The 18,863-nt window shown below is 35.1% G+C and overlaps 1 protein-coding gene across 2 annotated transcripts in view; it reads left to right on the forward strand.

Moving 5' to 3' along the window:
* FAF1 (Fas associated factor 1) overlaps positions 1-18,863 on the forward strand; it is a 158,911-nt gene that overhangs the window by 69,277 nt on the left and 70,771 nt on the right. For both annotated transcript variants that reach the window (XM_064665251.1, XM_064665252.1), the window contains one exon: positions 14,730-14,816. In XM_064665251.1, the coding sequence (XP_064521321.1) occupies positions 14,730-14,816 (87 nt within the window). The remainder of the gene's footprint in view (positions 1-14,729; positions 14,817-18,863) is intronic.

Consider the following 18,863-nt stretch of genomic DNA (forward strand, 5'->3'; position numbering starts at 1 on the left):
TTTCAGAAAGGCCCATCCCTCTGGTATATCTTTGTGAATGCTAAAGGGTTGTGTGTCCAGTTGATTTGGAACATTTTTGACAAGAGACACCAGGGAGGATATCCCCGAAGCTTTCCAGGTTGTGGTTGCTCAAGGCTGATCTTTCAGTTCCAGACACAACAAAAAAAATGCTAATAAATGTATTCTAGTCCTTAAGTCGCTTTAGAGTGCCTGTTACATACACTGATCTGTTGGATGTGCCTCTAATTAATCTTCTTTTAAGCATTCTCATTTAGGTAATGAAAGAGGTGATTATGATTTCACTGTCTTGTTTGAAACAATTTTAGGTGCAGGGCATCCTCTCAGTGTGGGTGAATGACCAGCAAAATCTCTCAGTCCTTTCTTCAAGTTTCCAGGTTGTTATTGCTGGACTGGAACAGATTTGTCTTCCCCATCTCAAATCCTTGGACCCCATGATGTATGTGGATGCTTTCAGGGTCAAAGGGTGCTTGGTCATCTCCAGTACTGGATGTTCATCCTAATAGGTAGAAGTAGTCCTGGAAACTCAGCAAGATATAGCTGAATGACCTGTTTTTTGAAAATCTAGAAATCTAGATCCTTGTCTCTCATGGAAGCTTATTTCCAGGAAATATTGGATTGTTTTCTGGATATTAGGGTGCAGAGCTCTCAGATATCCCTTAACTATGCAATAAATCTTTGTCATCTCATCCCATTAGCCACTAGTGGAAACAAAGAGGTTTGCTGTTCCCAAGCAGCTGTTAAGTAACTGTCCTTTCTGCTCAGAGATTTCCTTTGCCGTTGTTGCAGTGAGACAAAAAATATCCTGAAGTATGTGAAAAAAATTAAGACTTGGTGTAACTCACTTGTTATAACAATAATAAAAAAGGCTGCGTGAGCAATTCATTACTCTTTTCCTTTCAAGCACTTTAAAAGAAAAACAGAGCTGAAAATATTTCTTTGGGAGATACTGAAATACCTCATTAGGTCTTTCTTTTTATTGGCTATTAAGGTGATAATTCTGTAACAGGAATGAAAGTGAGGATGTATTTTACTTTGATTTATAGAAACGTGTTAATTTGAACTGAATAGATCATTTCTGATCTTAGTATTGGTTATCCAAGAGTATTGTTTTGTAATACATAGTTTCTAGTTTTATTAGTTTTATTTTAGATAAAGGAATTCTGATGGGGTCTGTGTTAATTCTGTGCAGTATTGGAGGTGTTTTGGGGGAAATGAGTAGCCAAGATTTAATAATCTGTAATTTAAGTCATTTTTTTTGTTAAATGGAATAGTGTTCACTGCATACTTAATAGTTACAGAATTGCATGTCAAGCTAAGACTAGAAAGCACAAAGAAAATAATATGTATGTTTAATTAATTAAGTTAACCTTTATTCAGATCTTTCCATTTCAGTGAGATGACAAGTTTGCACAGTAAAATAGTGAAAATGGTCAGAATAGCTTCATATTATCTCATTTTCTGAAGTGATCATTAAGTTTTCTGTCATGGTTCTGCAGTGTATGAATGGTAAGCTTTGTAAAGACTGGATTCCACAGAAGAGGTAACTCCCTGTAGAGTTTTAGTCAAACACTCATGTAATTGCAGTTAGTTGTATATTAAAGATTGAGTCCTCTACCATGAAACAGCTGTGTGGTTTCAGCAGTGTGCCTTTCTGGATTATTCAAGCCAGACAATTCAAGAAGGTGGCCACTGTTGAGGGTACAGCGAATAAACTCATGTTGCATTGAGAGAGACTCAGCTGTGCACTGCTCTTAGTGGAACAAGATGATGCAGCTTTCTTTTTAAAATTTTGGTATTCTAAATGTGATTTCGATTTTGTAGACTACTTACATTTTTAATTAAAGCAGTCTGACTCTGGAACCCAGTCTCATTCAGGAAGAAGGCCTGAACTAGAGATTGCAGAACTGGGGCCTTTGCAGCACTTCTTTTTTTCAGAAGAGTTGCTGTTTGTAAAGAAAACTTCCTCATTGGAGAGGCCTCCAGATCATTTTTGTCTCCAAATTGTTCTGTGTACCAGATCTATAGAGTTTACAGTTACTGTTTATTTTCATTCTTCAGTAACACTTTCCCTTCACCCTCCTGTGCCTGCACCTGTGTAGAACTTGGACTTCAGGTTTTCCAGTGTTGCTCTTGGCTTAGTGTGTTTATTTTAACCGTTCCTAATATTTTTCTGTTACCTGATAACTTGACAACTTGAACCTTACTAATTTGCTTTCCCCATCATCTTTTTACATCTACAAGTACGTATGACTCATGTAAACTTGTTCAAGTGCTGACTTGTTTGGGGAAAGACTTCAATTAAAGAAATAAGAGCCAGACAGAATGCAGATTGGGGTTTTCGATCAGGTTGCAGCTGCTGTTTTCAACTTCATTCTGTTTTTTGAGAAAATATGTTTAAACATGGTATAATATTCTAAAAATAGTATTATTCGTGAAACCAAACCAAATTTGTATGGCTTGTTTTGGTAGAGATAAAAGTCTATATTTGGGTTGCACCTTTGCCCAATTCATTTTGTTAACTGAACAGAATTTTATCTCTGCTTCACTTACAGTCTTATGTGTCTTTAACTTTGGTGCAGATCAATTTTCACCTTATTGTGGAAGAGAAAGACAAGGGTACAGATGGTAACAATAATGACTCTTGTCTCTCATTCAGAAAACTCTATAATATATTTTCATCTATACTGCCATTACTGGTAAACTGCAAACAGTGTCAGTAAAAAGAAATGAAAGACAGTAGAGGTCTTAATATTTTTTTATGGTTTTAGTTCCTATGTTAAAAACCAAAAGCAAATCAAATATCTGATTTTTTTGTCATCTTGTTTTCTCGATTTTTAAAAAACATGTTTATTAGAAACCTGTTTCATATTGACTTTGAGAGCAAATAAAGATCTAGCTCTTCTAAGATGTAACAATAAACTTCTGAAAGTTTTAAAATTGCTTCCAATGAAATTGTGTTTGGGACACAAGTACGGGGAAGCAGTACTTTAAAATAATATACTTCATAACATATAGAGGGAAATATATAATTTTTGAACACGTTAAATATGTTCTACATGCAAGTTTTTTTTCTATCTTATTAAGTGAAGGAGGGGTGGTTTTTTGGGTGGAAGATTCCATAGTTAAAGATGTAAACCAGCAATTTCTTGCTTCTATAGCACAACATAGTTCAGAGCTGAGATTAGAGAAACCCTGTAGAGTGGCTAATACTTGAGGGCATCCCCAACTAGAAAAGTATGTGAATTTAGGCATGGGAGGAAGGAAGGATCTGCTTTAAATTTAGTGTAGGGTCACTGAGTCTTAATGATAGATTAAACAAGGGAGGTGGAATAATGAATAGGGGTATGCAATGTGTAGCACTAATACCAGAAGTCCATGGTTTTCACTGGTTATTTAATGTCTTTTCCCATATGTTTCTGAATAGAACAGGTTATGGCAGGGATGAGCTAAGGAATAGCTTTGTTAGTGAATTGTTAAATAGACTGCATTCTCTTTTTAAAAATGTATATTTATATAGGAGAGCTGCTTGCTAATGGTATAATCGGGCACCTTACGTGCATATACCTTAAATGTAGCAGTGTTAGTGACTGTACTTGTAATTAATGTATGTTGATTTTTTAAAACACACTGAGGATTTGTCTGCATAATTGTCTTTTCCATTGTGAAACTAACAGCCACTATTTGGTTTAAGCAAAAATTAATTTCTGAATATCATAAACCTCAAAAGAAGTGTTGATTTGGCAGACATGCAAATGAAATGGAGGACATACCAAGAAATGTTTTGGTTAGTAGAAAGTTGACTGACAGCTCAATAAACCTTGTTTTATAGTTTATTTTAACTTGAATTCAGAATAACATGAATAGATTACCTATTCAAAGTCAACCACATCAAATAGTTTATTAAATTCATACTTACGACTGAGAAAAGATATCACTGTTTACTTTAGAGTTCCTACAGAGTTTTCACATGTAAGAGTCTGCCAACTCCCTGATTCCAGTAACCCAGGTGAACCAGGAAAGGAACCAGTTGAGTTATTGATGGGTTTTTGGACGACCCATATTCTCTTTTGTGTGGTGATGATACCAGCGAGTCTCTAGAGAAAAGACACTTTGCACATAATTTGTGTTTTGGATAATTAATATAATGCACAAAACCTTTATGGCTCATCTTCCATTTTAGATGGACCTAGTTGGCTGGCCCTGGGAATAAAAGGGCTGCAGACTCAGTCTGCCCATCTCTCTTCACTAAGCAGCAGGCTTGCTGTGACCCTTAAGTCTAAAAGTGGTGGGAAGAGAGAAGTAAAACATTGGTGTTGGAGGTATTGGGGATTTCTTTGTATGGAAGGACTGCACAACCCTCTGCATGACTGTGGTACTTTGCTTCGTGAAATTCCTAGACTGAACTAATTTTTCATGTCATATATAAATTTGCAAATATTTCCTAATTATTAACCATTTACAAAAGTTTGAATAGATTTCATGTTGTCTCTAGTAGGAATAAAACATTCTTTCTCACAAAAGTGTATTTTATTGATTGTCTAGAGACAGTAAAAACACGACAGAACACTGATTTTGTGATGTTCTGTTTCTTAGAACAAAATTGGGAGGATTATCACTTAAAATAAGGATTGCTCTGAAGCACGTGAGGTTTATGTGTTTTCTAAGACTGAAATTGAATCAGATTCTATTCTGAAACATGTTTGGGTAGGAGTGGAGGAAGACACTGTTAGTCAATGAATGTGTTAAGGAGCATATTTCTTGGAATTATAATATGAGATTTGGGGGAGATGATGATAGGACCAAACTGAAAAGAAAATTCAAGGGGAAGGTTTGGGGATTTTTTTGGGGTTTTTTGTTTGTTTGTTTGAGTTTTTTTTTATTTTATTTTTTTTAATTATTATTATTTTTCCCCTTATTTTTCTTTTTTTTTTCCTCTCCCCTGTATGAATACAAATGATGCACTTTACTATGATTAAATACAGCAAGAATTGGACATTTAACTTTCATTCTTCTCCTTACTAGATATGAGTGATTACTTTTGAAACTCTTGAAAATTGCCAGGTATGGAAGTGATGAAAGACCAGTGTACGTATTTGTTGTGCTTGGGCTGTTCCAAACCAGTTACTTTTTAAATCAAGATGAGGGTGTTTGACTTCAATTACATTTGTCTAAAATTTTCTTTTGTTCAGAACACAAGAGCCATGAAAATGTAAAAAATGTCCTTTCCACTGCAAGAGTCACACTGACTATCTCTTTCACTTCTAGTGATAATTCAGACCCTAGAAATAATCTTCAATGTCCTTATGAGTGGGAGCCTGACTATGTCCACAATAATCACTGTACTATAACTTAAGACAACTAGTTCCTTAGAAAGGAAATGACACAGCCAATACAAGATACAGATATTAGGATGGACAGAATGTGTATTTAAATTTGTTTAAATTTAAATAAGTTTAAATTGTGTTTTCATACCAGTTTTAAATAGCTTGGATCAAAGTCTCGGTCATGTACTTAACTTCATGATCAGTAAGTGTCAAGGTACATTTTCCTCCAAGTAACTGCTTTAACTTCTGAGATAATTTATTGGGACTGTCCATTAAGTCTGCTAAGTATGGAATCCATATGAAGAGACTTGTCTCTTCTGATGGTCTTTCATGAGGTTAACCCAGACACAAACTGTTATCCTGGTGCAGTCCTCTGTTACACTTAGTAGACCAGCTGTTTCAACTGTTGGTTTTCATATGGCTTTCTTTAGCTCCAGAGATCATAGAACTGATCTTAATTGCACTTTTCTAATTTGATGTTTTCCATATCTGTCTTACTCCCAGAGATACCTTAATAAAGATTACATATTGTTTTATCTGTCTAGCTTGAGTGCTCTTCTGCCCTGGGCTGCAGCAGAGTCCAGAATAACCCTCTGGACGTCACAGAATTTTTCTGTCATGCTTTGTGAAGTACTCTGAAATCTCCTGGAAGGTGGTAACTAAAAGTAACATTTTCTGTAGTGAAACTAAGATCTCATTCTTCCTGCCAAATGCAGGATCTTGCTCGAGTGTAGTCCTCCAGAGTTTGTCCCATTATGTTTAAAGGGTCCTAAAATGTTAATTTTTAATGGAAGCAAAATAGCAGATATTTGGCAATTTATCAGCATCTCAGGATGTAAAATCAACTGGAATTGGGACCTTGGGAGTAAAAATATTAGAAACTGTATTTACCCTTCATATTGCAGCTGAATGTTTTGTCAAAAGAGTAGTTACCTGTTGATAGTTATCTGGTAGTAGATGATTGAGTAGCAGTTGCATGTCATCTTTCATAATGTGCAGGGAGATCAGTCAAGTTTCCACAGAGCAGTGTTTTGTCATTTAGGCTACTAATAAGTATATTTTCTCAAATGACCATTCCTACTGAATGGAAAAACAAACTAGGACTTCCAAATGTATCTTTTCTGTGTCAGTGCACTGTATGTAGAACAAGCAAACAAGCGAACTTCAGGTATTATCATTGATTTTATTTTGTTAGTAGAAGTCTTTAAGGCATTTTCAAATAAATTCGTAAAATTGTTTTGGCAGTAAGTCTTTGTTGTTTGATCTCTTTTAACCCTAATCACATCTTCCTTTCAATCTCTAATGTCACAGCCAGCTCACACTCTTAATTCTTTCATACCCCATTTCAACCTCATGCTTGTGTGCTGCTAAAATGATTTTTTTCCTGTGGGTTGTTTTTTTTTTCTTTTTTTCAAATACTCGTGTCTCTTGCCTCAATTTCTTAAGAATGTGTTTTCCCTTCTTCTTCTATAGGAATTTGTTTCTTCTTTTAACCTTCTATTAAAAAATTCAAAGGGTCATGCAGTTTTAGGTTCAGAGGGGATTATCACAATTAGGTCTCCTAGGCACTACAAGCAATGAATAATAATAATTATGTGGGCTGAACCTTTGTGCAGTGCAGGCCATATAGCAGCAACCAGTAACTTCTGCATCAAGTTCAGAAGATTGTAACTTGCATTTAGCAATAATGCAGTTCTAAAAGGACAGGTAATTTAAGGGGTTTAAAAGTGGAGATCAGCTGTCAGAAAACGGAGGCACTGAGAATAAAACTAGTCTTTTAAAGACAGAGAGTTGTATGTAGAATTTGAATATAATGAATAATATAGGGAATATACTCAACATTTGCCACATGCTGTGGCCCAGGAAAGGGCCGATCCAAAGCAGTGGCAAAAAGTAATATCTGGTAGTTTGAAGAGAGCTCAGATTAATTCTCAAACCTTGTCTGGACAGGAGGCTGAGCTTGGGAAAATATCTTGCTAAATATTTGAGGGAACATGTCATGTTTGGAACATCTCATGTGCTTGGAACATCCATCTTTTCAGATTATATTGTAGGTGTGTGAGTGTATATATATATACATATATATATATAAAATTCATGAGGCAATCAGAAGTTCACATGTCAGAAGATTCAGCAGAGTTTAGTTGTAACCTTGCTTTTACTTTCTGTTTCAAAATTTGCAAGTTTCAACCACAAAAATATGCTACTATTACCCAATGATCCATTTTATTGTGGGTTGTAGTGTTAAGATGTGCACTTGGCGCAGATCCATTAAAAAAGGTCAAATGACATCCAAGAAGGGTTGGTTTAAATAGGAGATCCAACAAATGAAGTAAAGGATAATGAAGTATGAATAATTGTGAAATTATGAAAGTAATTTATTCACAATGTTATTTCTATTACTACAAGGAATCTGCCAAAGGCTTCTTTGCAAGCATTTACAAAATGTAATGAATTTTAAGTGTCGTTACATTTAATGAATTTTTAAATAATCTGGTGATTCCCAAACTGGATGAGCTTCTGATACAAACTTCTAGTTGAGAAAAATTTCTTAATTATTTGATTAAGTGTTACAGCTCAGAAATATAGTTGCTTGATGAGGCTGTAAAGTGAGTAGGGGATGTCTTGGAAGGTGTGTCTCAGCTGTAGAACAAGAGGACAGAACACAGCGAAATAACTTAGGAAAAAGCAGTTTATTTTCTCTTAATTTATGACATTTAAAGTTTGCCAGTAGTATTTCACATAAGTAATTCAGACTAGCTGTAGTCCTCAAGAATTAACAGAAGTGAAATGAAAGTAATGAGGGTTGGTTTTTTTGGATTTTGTTTGATGGCTCAGTATGATGGGTGTAAATCTCAGGGAATGAGACTATAAGTGTTTACTTGGGGAGTAAAGAATCCATATGCCTTTCTGGAAGTGATGCTGGTTCCTTATATTTAGTACCTAATTATCCTGAAAGAGCTGTTTTTTTACTAAAGTATTATGGTGAATCATCTCTCTGTTAGAGTTATTGTGTGCTTACAGATTCTTTCTCCTGAAGTTTTCCTTCCTCCACCATTTAAAAATACATAACAGCATAGCAATATTAACTTTACATTTACTTATCCAGCCACTTAATCTTTCAAAGTAGTTGCCTGTTTCTCCTTGCCTCATCTCTCAAATTGAACATAGTGTTTATGTTAAAGTATTTATTTAATCCCGAGATATATGAAGTTCTTACTGCTCCTTTCCAGCCATGAGAGGCAAAATTCGTGTACTTCAATCTCTTTTCTAGATATTGAAGTGAAAGAGTTGGAAACAAAAAAAGAATGTATTTGCTGGTTTTTGCTCAGTGTTTAATATCTAGTCTTGGTTTGAATTCTTATCAGCAGTGTCACAAAAAATCACACATTTGAACGATTCCACAAGGGTTTGTAATGAAGATGTTGGCACAAGATTTACTGAGTGCTACATTACAATACAACCTATTTTTAACAGTAGTTTGAACTGGGTTTATTTGGGTTTGAACGCTTTCCCGTAGACACTAAAGTGAAAGTTGGATGCATTAGTGGCGTTTCTGTACATAAAATGTGTTTAGTTGCAGGAAAATGGTACACAAAAACTTAGCAGAAAATTTCCTATTGATTTTTTTTTCTCTGTGTGTTGTAACTCACTGATGAATTCTGCTTTGTATGTGGCTGACGTACAATGGACATTCAGGTTCTCTTAGGGCCATTTAGGAAGGTTTGAAATTGCATATTGTTTTTAATTTAAAAATGAAACAGTCCTAATCAGAGGGAAGAGAATACTACTTGCAGGAAGTATACACATTTTAGTGCTTCTTTGTTTCAATTTTACTTGTCATAATAGAAAAAGCAAGTAATGTATTTCGGACATTGAATTAAAATGTATTATCTTAGAATTTATTCTACATTAAACAAGAAACAAGGTTTCAAAGCTTTAGTCTACTAAAGGAGAAAACTTAATAAATAAAGACCAGAATATTTTCAGAGGTATTAAAAGCAAGAATAGTAATTTAAAGGAAGAGCTATGAAATAAAAAAACTAATTAGAGAATGTGTTGTAAAGCACACAGTTGAGTTCCTATGCATTTCATAAAAGTGCTGAATCACAACTGACTTTTGACTCATAGACTTGGGCAGGTGAGGTTTTCTTTTGCATTCAGTATATAGATTTTAAATATTTACATTAGAAGTGTATTTTTTTCCTTTAGATTACAACAGAGTGAATTGAGTATGGGTAAATGTAAATAGCATAGAGAGTCTTCCTTAGAGAGTTTTGCTTGTATAAAATTTGTGAGAGGCAGATGCTACTATTTAAAAATAGCCCAATTATGACATCTTAATTCACTAATTGAAAGCATTCCATAGTTTAAACTTCAGTCAGCTGCTAGAAGGAGAGGCAGGTTATCATTTATGTCTTTAGAATTGCATTATTATTTCTAAAGTAAAGCCTACACTAAAATGAAAATTTGATTATTAAAATAACCTTCATTTTTTAATTTTTTAAATGTAGTTTTTAATGTTATGTATTGGAAATACAAGAATGCAAACAAAATTGTGAGTGGAGCAGATTTATACCATACCCCTTAAAGGAGTCTTGGGTAAAGTGCTCTGAGAGTTCAGTTTCAGGTGCTAATGTCAGTGGTGCTTCACACAGTATATTACATTACTCTGTATATGGAGTATATCCCACCTGTGGGTTGTGTAGTTAAAATGACTGCACATCTCACTTTTTAAAGTTAAGAAATTCAGGGTTTTTTTGATTTCTTGCTGTCCTTTTCCTGATAAAATGCAAAATACGTTTTCTCTACGGTGAGAAAATTTTAAGTGTGGATCACTGATTTGTCATTTTCTTTCCTGACATCTTCAGTTTGTGTCCTGCACTTTCTGTTACTATGGACCAAGTCTATTGCAATAATTTGTGGCAGAGATGCTGATTCAGAAAATCTTTCTTTATAGTTTTGTGTCTCTGTATTTATAATAATACTTGTTAGTCCCTAGTTAACTGAAATTATCCTTTAATCTGACCTATCTTTTTGTTCATGGATATTGATAACATTGCTATCCTTTCAGATTCACTATTTTAACACCTTTGACACTTCTCCGTGCTTAAAAACTTAGTAGGTTCTGTCCCTGCTTCCCATGTATTACTGCAGATTCCCAGTGCTCTTTGCTATCTGTCAGTGGAATTTTGCCTGGCAGAGATGTTAAAGGCTTTCCTCTATAATCCTGAAGCCTATCACTTTAGCTGGGTTTGCCTCCTTTCTTTCCATCTTTCTTCACCAAAATACTCTGCTTACTTTGCACTTCTTTCTGTCATTGCCTCATCTGTATCGTTGCTGCCTCCTAAAAATTTTGGTTGCTTGTCCTGGCCTCTTCTCTGTTACAATGTCAAAGTCAAGATTCTCGCTGTACTATCAGTGCCCTGCGAAACCTTGGTCTGTCTGCATCTGTTCTCATTTCCCTGCGTCCCCCAACTCACATTCCACATTCCTCACAGTCCTCTGACTTTATTGCTCCTTTTGTCTGCCTTTCATGCACTCATTTTTGCACTGTCTTTCATGCTGCCTATGTGCCTGGAACAGTCTTTAGCATCTCAGCCAATTTACAGCTTTGCATAAATTATATTTAATAATAAGACTAACAAAAGTTCATTATCTACATTATTTCAATTAACTTTGTACCTGCATAAGCAGAAAACAGCCTGAGGGAAAGTACTGTTAAACTGTGTTGTGATTTGTTGTGATTCAAAGATACAGATTCAGGCATGGCAGTTCTTTGATGATTCAGCATAAATTTAATTTTAAAAAATTATTTACTAAGTGTTAGATTATTGTTTTTGACAATAGATTTCAGATTTTCCTAATTCAGAGGTAAGAAAATAGCTGCTTATTCTTGCTAAGTGAAATCACCAGAAGATTGTCATCATCACATTACCTGGTAGAGACTTTTTGCCCTGTGATGCATTTTGCTTCATTTTATCCTTGCTAATATGAATGTGGAAGGACTTTAAATGTTATATTAACTTCATATCTACAAATAAAGTGTATCTTTTGTGTTTAACCTTACTTTTAAAGCAACATACTCATCTGCTTGAAGGAACCAGTGAAAGATAAGAAAGTAACACCACCTGTATCTGGGAAGTTTTCTGTGTGTTGACTACTTTGACATACGGGTTTTTTTCAAATATTAAACCTTGTTTAATATTTTAGCTCCCTTCAACACCAGTGAAACTTCATATGGTGTTCCAGCATCATTGTATAGCTGCAAGGCAGGGCATTCTGCAGGAATTATACTTTTCCAAGTAAAACTTCATCTGAAGTACATGGGAGTATTTTTTTTGGTTTAAATGGTTGTATCGATACTGTTCACAGCTGAGTTGTGAAACCAAATAGATGTGCCTTTAATTTGTTTTTAAGTGATCTCATATATTCTGGAGATGATAATCTGAAGGGTGGCTGCCATAGTAATGTGCCAGTCACCATGGCATCTGAACATTATGAAAAGAAATTCTGGGCTGCACAAAGACAATGCCACCAATTTGTATTTCAAACTGATCAAAGGTGGGGGACCAAAAAGTTTGCCAATAAATGTAGCTCAGTGGATGGCACTAAAACTTAGAGTTTGCTTTACATGGATTTAGAAAGATTTTGGTCCTCTTGTTGCCTCCTGTTGAATTTATAAGTGAAAGCCTTAACACAGACTTTGTCCATTTACTATGCTAACTTTTTGTGCAGTTGCATGAAGAGTGTGGCTGTAGATTTTTATTTCATTGGCCCAGTGAAGGAGCAGTTTATGGTTTTGCTTTATGTGAATCTTTAGAACTTTTTCCTTCTTATGGAATTTTTAACTTTAGGGTGAAATTAAGTCAGTTAATGAAGAGAAAGGATTTTCTGTACTCAATTGGTAAATATTCTAATCTCTGAAACCTTTTACAATCTGCTTTTGTAATAGTGTTCTAATTATCAAACAAACCTAAAATTAAATAGTTATTTAAAAGCAAGTTTATTTTATCTTAAATAATTGATTGTGGCTTGTTGTTTGAAAGAACACTGCTTTGGCGTGAACTCCAAATCCAGTTATGATCTTAACTCAAGCAGTTTGTTTAATCAAACATTACTCTAATCAGTCTTACATGGTCCTCTACCCAGCCAGGCCTGTCTATAACAACTGGTTTATTCTGCGACGAGTTGCTCAACAGATGTCATTCTGGTAGAATAATGCAGCAGAATACTTGTGCATTGGCTAAAATTACTTCAACTTTGATCACTTTTGTCCAGCACATCAGTCTGGCATTGTGCTTTATACCAACATAACACTTTACCCCAAGCATGCCTTTCAAGCTTAGAATAGCAGAGGAATGTTATTGAATTCAGTGCAGTTACAGATGAGTTAATGAAAGAAGGGAAATACTGTTTTTTTCATAATGCCTTTCTGTTGTACTTTGGAATTAAAAGGGAATTTGAGGAATGTGACTTCCGAGTTATTTATTTTTACTTCTGAAGGCTTTTTGAAAACAGTATTATGCAGTCCCATTGATCCTGTGTTTCTGTAAATAAGTTGCACTTGTTATTTAAAACTAGCTCCTTTTAGAGTTTTACATTGTGAAAATAATATTAGTAAGACTTTCTGATGGGTAACTGGACAATAAATATCTCACAGGGACAGTTTATCCTGGTTTTTAATGCAAGAAAACTAAAGCAGCAAAAAACGTGTTCTTGTGATCACAGATAAGAATTGCTACATTTTGATGGGCTGTTGTGGGGTCAGTACAGAGTAACATCTCTACCTGGATACTAAGCTGTCAAGGATACTAAGAGGAAGCACTAAAAAGAAGTCCACTTTTAAATTTTTTTTTAGTTAAAATATAGATGTAATTTTTTTTTTTTAATTGAAACATAGCTACCAGGTCAGTCTCCCTGTGAAAGCTGCTGAACAAAACCAATATTAACATAAAGGGTATCATGTTATCAATTTACCAGTTTTAGAAAAAACTGAGAGATATCTCAAGGATTCTAAAACATACAGCAAATGTAAAACTGAGCTGAAATTCCAACCCAAATATATGTTATGATACTGAAATGTCCAGGTAAGGAACCCACATGGTCTAAATTTCATACTTTAGTGAGATACAGACTCAAGAGTTGGAAGTATTGTATCTTACTCTTGGATGATAAACTGAAGCACTTCTTTTCCACTTATTTGTGCAGAATATTTATGTTAATAAAGCTTCAAGCTGAGAGTATTGAAATTATTATCTGCATATATAGTCTATGTATTAGATCTATCCAGAAATGTGAGACAGTTCTTCACAATTTTTACTGAGGAGCACTTTATTAGTATGAAATAGTTCTACTAAAAGTAGTGAGAATGAGCAGCAGTAATTGAATGGAAGATCTGAAAATACAGTAGGAGCACTGTACTTTATGTTTGATCTTGATATGTTCTCAGCTATATGTATTTGTTGGCAAACTTGCAACCGTGCCACTGAAGAGTCTTTTGAAGAATGTTGCCCAGTCAACATTTGTGAGCCAGGGGTATGGTGGAAATCCCTGCCTTGTCCCTCACTCTCCTTAATATCTTTACAATGATTAGAACAATTATTTCACCACTTACTATCTGCACAAGTATTCTTCATCCATCTATTCCTGTGCAAAATTTGAAAGAAAGGTTCCATGCAGCATTTCTCTCTAAAGACAATCCAGGTCAAGTTTTGGTGCTATTTCATTGTGCAAACACGTTTGTAGATAAATATGTACTGCCAGATGTTTCACGTACATCCTGTACTAAAAATAAACGACAAATTTCGAGGGAACATATGTACATTCCATATGTTTATATTACCTTACTGTAGAGTCAAACCTCAACTGTGCTTCAGTGCTGAAGCTATGGCAAGTATTGATTAATAGGCAGGATCAAATGATATCAGATGTTTTTGTTTTATTGTATTATCTTCCTGAGAATGGTAGTTTAGAATTGTCTTTCATTAATTTTTTGAATATGAAACCTTTATCTGTATGGGTTATGTTAGTATTTACCATTTTTACAATTTTCAGCTTACTTCCTGATTTTTGTAAGCTACTTCTCTGTTCAGAAAAAGTTGTTAACTCGAGGTAAGTGCACTCGAGGTAGACTGCAAGCAGGGTGCTAGCTCTTATCTTTTTCTGCTGACAGCTGTAACATAGTGTTTTCAATTGCTTTTGCCAGTATTGTGTGTAAACCTATGGACCAGATCTGAACCTTAGAGTGTTGAAGAAACCAGTTTTACAATAATTAGGAAAAAAAATAAAAACAAAAAAGTTGGGGTATGTTGAAAACAACGCAGTTTGCCTGTATTGCTTTTGCTACAGCAAATTCTGATTTATTTTTTTTTCTTTAACCAGGTAAAGAGGAATGTGTATGACCTGACTAGTATCCCTGTCCGTCACCAGTTGTGGGAAGGCTGGCCCTCTTCTGCCACAGATGACTCAGTGAGTACCTTTGGTTCTCATTTCATTTCTCCCTGCAAATAGCTGATCTTACTTGGATTTTTGATGGGAGTCACTCAGTAGCTTTTACTCTCACGTGCAGTAACTTAACATTACAAATACTTCAGAGCTTTGTCTTGAAAGATACAAAATACTGAAGATTTGGATTACTGAAATACATGGAAATTATTCATGTGTATCAGATTTGGTGCATGTTTTAGACAAGGAGATGTGTTCTAGACTGAAGGAAAGCTGCACAGAATTTTGGAAGTTGAAGAAGTCTATTGCAGTGATGGAACTGCAGGGAAAAAGTCCTTGGTTTTATGTATGCTTTGCATGCACATCTAGATATTTTACCAAGATAGTTCACCATATGTATGCTTGATCCTGTGCCTGGCTTCAAAGCAGGAGGCGTTCCTGCTGAAATCAGTGGAGGGTCACTGTTGGTGACAGAACCCACTTGTGAATTTGCCTACAAATTCATGAAGTTGTGGGACTTAACCTGCAGAATTCCATTAAATACTGCACTTGGTTCCTTGCATGGTTGTCCCTACAGCATGTTTTACAGCACATCTTTCAGTTTTGCTCAGGTAATTTTCTTACAGTGGTATGTTACCAATGCCAGCCTAGTGAGGTCTGCCTTTATTTAGAAAAAAACAAAATAAATAAATTCACTAAAAAAATGCCTAAGAGGCTAACATTATTATGTAGTTATGTCGTATGTCAATTTTGTGACCCAAGAAAAATGTATAAAAATGAAGTTTTTATATTTTTATAAAATCATTCATGTAAACTATAGGTTGAACCGGAGTGTTGTACAAAGTGAAAATGCAATTGGGGATTGCTTTCTCTAAATTTTGCCATTATCTTTGATGCATTACTTTCCTGTTTGTTTCTACTCTCTTTTTGTAAAGGGAGAATTGCTGTTCGAATATGGCTGCTGCGTTTTTTGCTCTGGGTAAAGGATTTAAGCCAATTAAAAAAAAAAAAAAAAAGCAAAGACTGTCTGGATTTCTAATATACTTGTAAAACATATCTGTGGTAATGTTTACAGAAACAGTAGTTGAGAAAGGTGGGTAAATCTCTGTCCCTGTATTCAAGAGCCTATCTGGGCTGATGGATGCAATATCTGAAATAACAGCATGGTGTCATGTGGTAATTACAGTCTTTGAAATTTGGATCCATTTTAACATTTTATTAGTTTACATTAGCCCAAAAAAGAATTGGAAACTCAACACTTTTAATCTGTTTTCCCACAGCTGTTCAGTTTTCACGTGTTTTCTCCCCCCCTTTTCTTTTCAATAGGATACCTCACGTGTGTAAAACTCATAAATCTGTTTTAAGTCTGTTTTTACAAGTGACATTGTTGCAGGTGAATCTTTCCCCTTTTCATCTTTAATGAAATCGGTGAATGTCGAGTCATCTGCTCTGAAGCAGAGGAGTCCTCAGAGCTCACTGTGAGTCTGGTGGAGCTGGAACTTGTCAGCTGTGTAAACAGATTTGAATGTGTTGCCAACAAAAATATAATTAATTTCTCTCTAAAATTAGAGGCCATAGCTTACTGTTTATAAAGATTTAATGTTCGCAACGCCTGCCTGTGATTCTGTGATCTGAACATTTTTTCCTTTGCAAATTAGAAATATTCAGTAATAATTACTTTAGTAATTAGTGATGATCTCTTGAGTTCAGTGGCAAATTTTTAAAATCAGTTTTTCCGTCATGAGTTTTTAATTTGCTGTATTGTAGCATAGTGCCCCATTGCAATTAAGGAGTTAAAGAAAGACTTGATTAAAATACTTTTTTTCATTTGCATGTTATGCAGCATAAGAAATACTTTGTAATACCACGGGAGGTTTTTTCTGTGCAGTTCTCGTTAACCTTTGGCTTAGCAAACAGGACAACTAAATAGACTTGGCATAATTGGATTCCTGTATCATCTTGAGTCTCTTATGAACCTGAAGACTACAGTCTTCTGACATTATCAGGAAATTTAGTGGAGTCAATAGTAATTTAAAACATTGTTGCTTCATCTCCCTTTAGAGTTAAGGTATGTTCTCTGCTTGTACTATCTAATGGAATATGGGATACTGTATGAATTGTCAATAACTCTTTCAGATCCTTTGCACACTTTCACCAGGGAAATGGGTATCAAAACCTCCACAAGCAGGAGAATGTTTTCATGCTGTGACAGTTTGATTGTGGGAAACAAGGCATACATAGGCCGTGGAAATCTTGTTTCACCGTTTGGCAAGGACATGTTCTTAGCTTTTATTGTGCCCGAATAATTTTAACGCCACAAATTATGTCTGTTCTGCTTATTAAAGTGCAAACAAAGTAAATGTATGAGTTTTAAATCATTATTTTTTTAATGAGTTTGCATAAGTAAAACTTTGATACAACCAAAAGGCTTAATTTATCTATTTTGTGTTTATATCATCAACTGGTACAGTGAAGTCTTGAAGATTATCCTAGAAAATAAAAAAAAAATTAATTTGATTTAAATCGAATTCATTCACAATTTGTTCTCAATTTTTATTTTGGATTTTGTAACAACCTTAACATTGCAGAGCTCATAAAACGAGAACCATGCCAGAATAATATACTGAAATTTCTGCAGTGTATTCCATTTCTTTTTGCTGTATTGGCTGAACTTGTAGACTTTCACTGGTAATTACCACTACTGTCAAGTGGAATGAGCAACTTTCAAATGTGTGTGCACTGAAAGAAAAATCTGGGATCAGTCATAGGTGGTGTTTTAGTTACAGTTTTTACATGGAAACATTGGGATTTTATTTACATAAGTACAGGAGACTTTTTGGATATTAGCCTTACACAGGTATGTTTGAGGTAAAAGCTTTTTCCCCCGTGAGGTTACTTTTTTTATTTCAGTAGAATGAGTTCTTGTTTTGGTAGCACGGAACAATGCCCAGTACAAGAAGAAGGAGAGAGGTTGCTTTTGTGATGCTTTCGTTCTTGGTATTTAAGCTAAAGATTTTTTCTTAATTGGTTCATTGTTTTAAAGTTTGTCGCAGCAATGAGAAATTCTGCTTCTTCGTAAGTAACGACAGCGAACATGTCAAAATGGAATATGTTCCTGCATTAAAAAGATGTAAAAGTTTTAGGATGAGGTTTGAGGGTGGGAAGGGGGAGAGAGACAAAGCCAGAAGATGAAGCACAGTGTTGTAACTGTGCCCTTGCACACAGAGCCTGTACAGAGGAACATCCATCCTCCCGCCTGCTGCCGGTAGCACTTCGTTCCCAAAACAGTACAGTTGATCAAGACCTTGTATCCTCTTTTCAAGAGAAGTAACTCTACTTCTTCATTATATAGATAAGCTGTTGGGTATTTGTTCAGGCAGAAGTAGGTCTGTACTGACAAGTTACTCAGCTATTGTGCTGAACAGTCACATTTCAGGTGGGACACGTATGTTGCCACTGACATGTTGAGGTTCTGCACCATCTCTTGTGAGTGTGACCACCTTCTATTCTGTGATGGCTGTAGCAGATGTGGTTGATGTTCCTTAGCTGAATTTATTAGAGAATTCTGGGCTATAATCAAAAATCTCAAATGATCTAATTAGCACTGCTGTTATATTTAGCCATTTCATTGCTGAGTACTAAGCACAGTGTCTGCACAGATAAAAATTAAGAATGCTGATAAATTATGTTCTGGTACAAAGAGAAACCATTTATGACAATTCTTGGCTGATCTCCAGATTTTTGAAGAGGTTGGGTATTAAGCATCTGAGTAATTAGTATTTGGGAGTATATATTTCTTTCCCTTTCCAGGTCTTACAGTTCTGAACAGAAAGTTCATTACCACATGCTGTCATTGTGATATGAAAACAAGTTGTGAGGTTTACATATGCTGGCTGTTTAATTGTAATGGATGCCATGTCTGCATTTACTGCATCATTTGGAATCTTCCCTGTGGAATTGATATGACTAAAGAATGAATAGTCCTGACAGAGAAAGTACCTTCTAATGAGAAGCGTAAAATTCTCTATATTTAAATTAAAATACCTACCTCATTTGAAAATACTCGACTAT

The sequence above is a fragment of the Pseudopipra pipra genome, chromosome 9 (assembly GCF_036250125.1).
Source record: "Pseudopipra pipra isolate bDixPip1 chromosome 9, bDixPip1.hap1, whole genome shotgun sequence".
Lineage (NCBI taxonomy): Eukaryota > Metazoa > Chordata > Aves > Passeriformes > Pipridae > Pseudopipra > Pseudopipra pipra.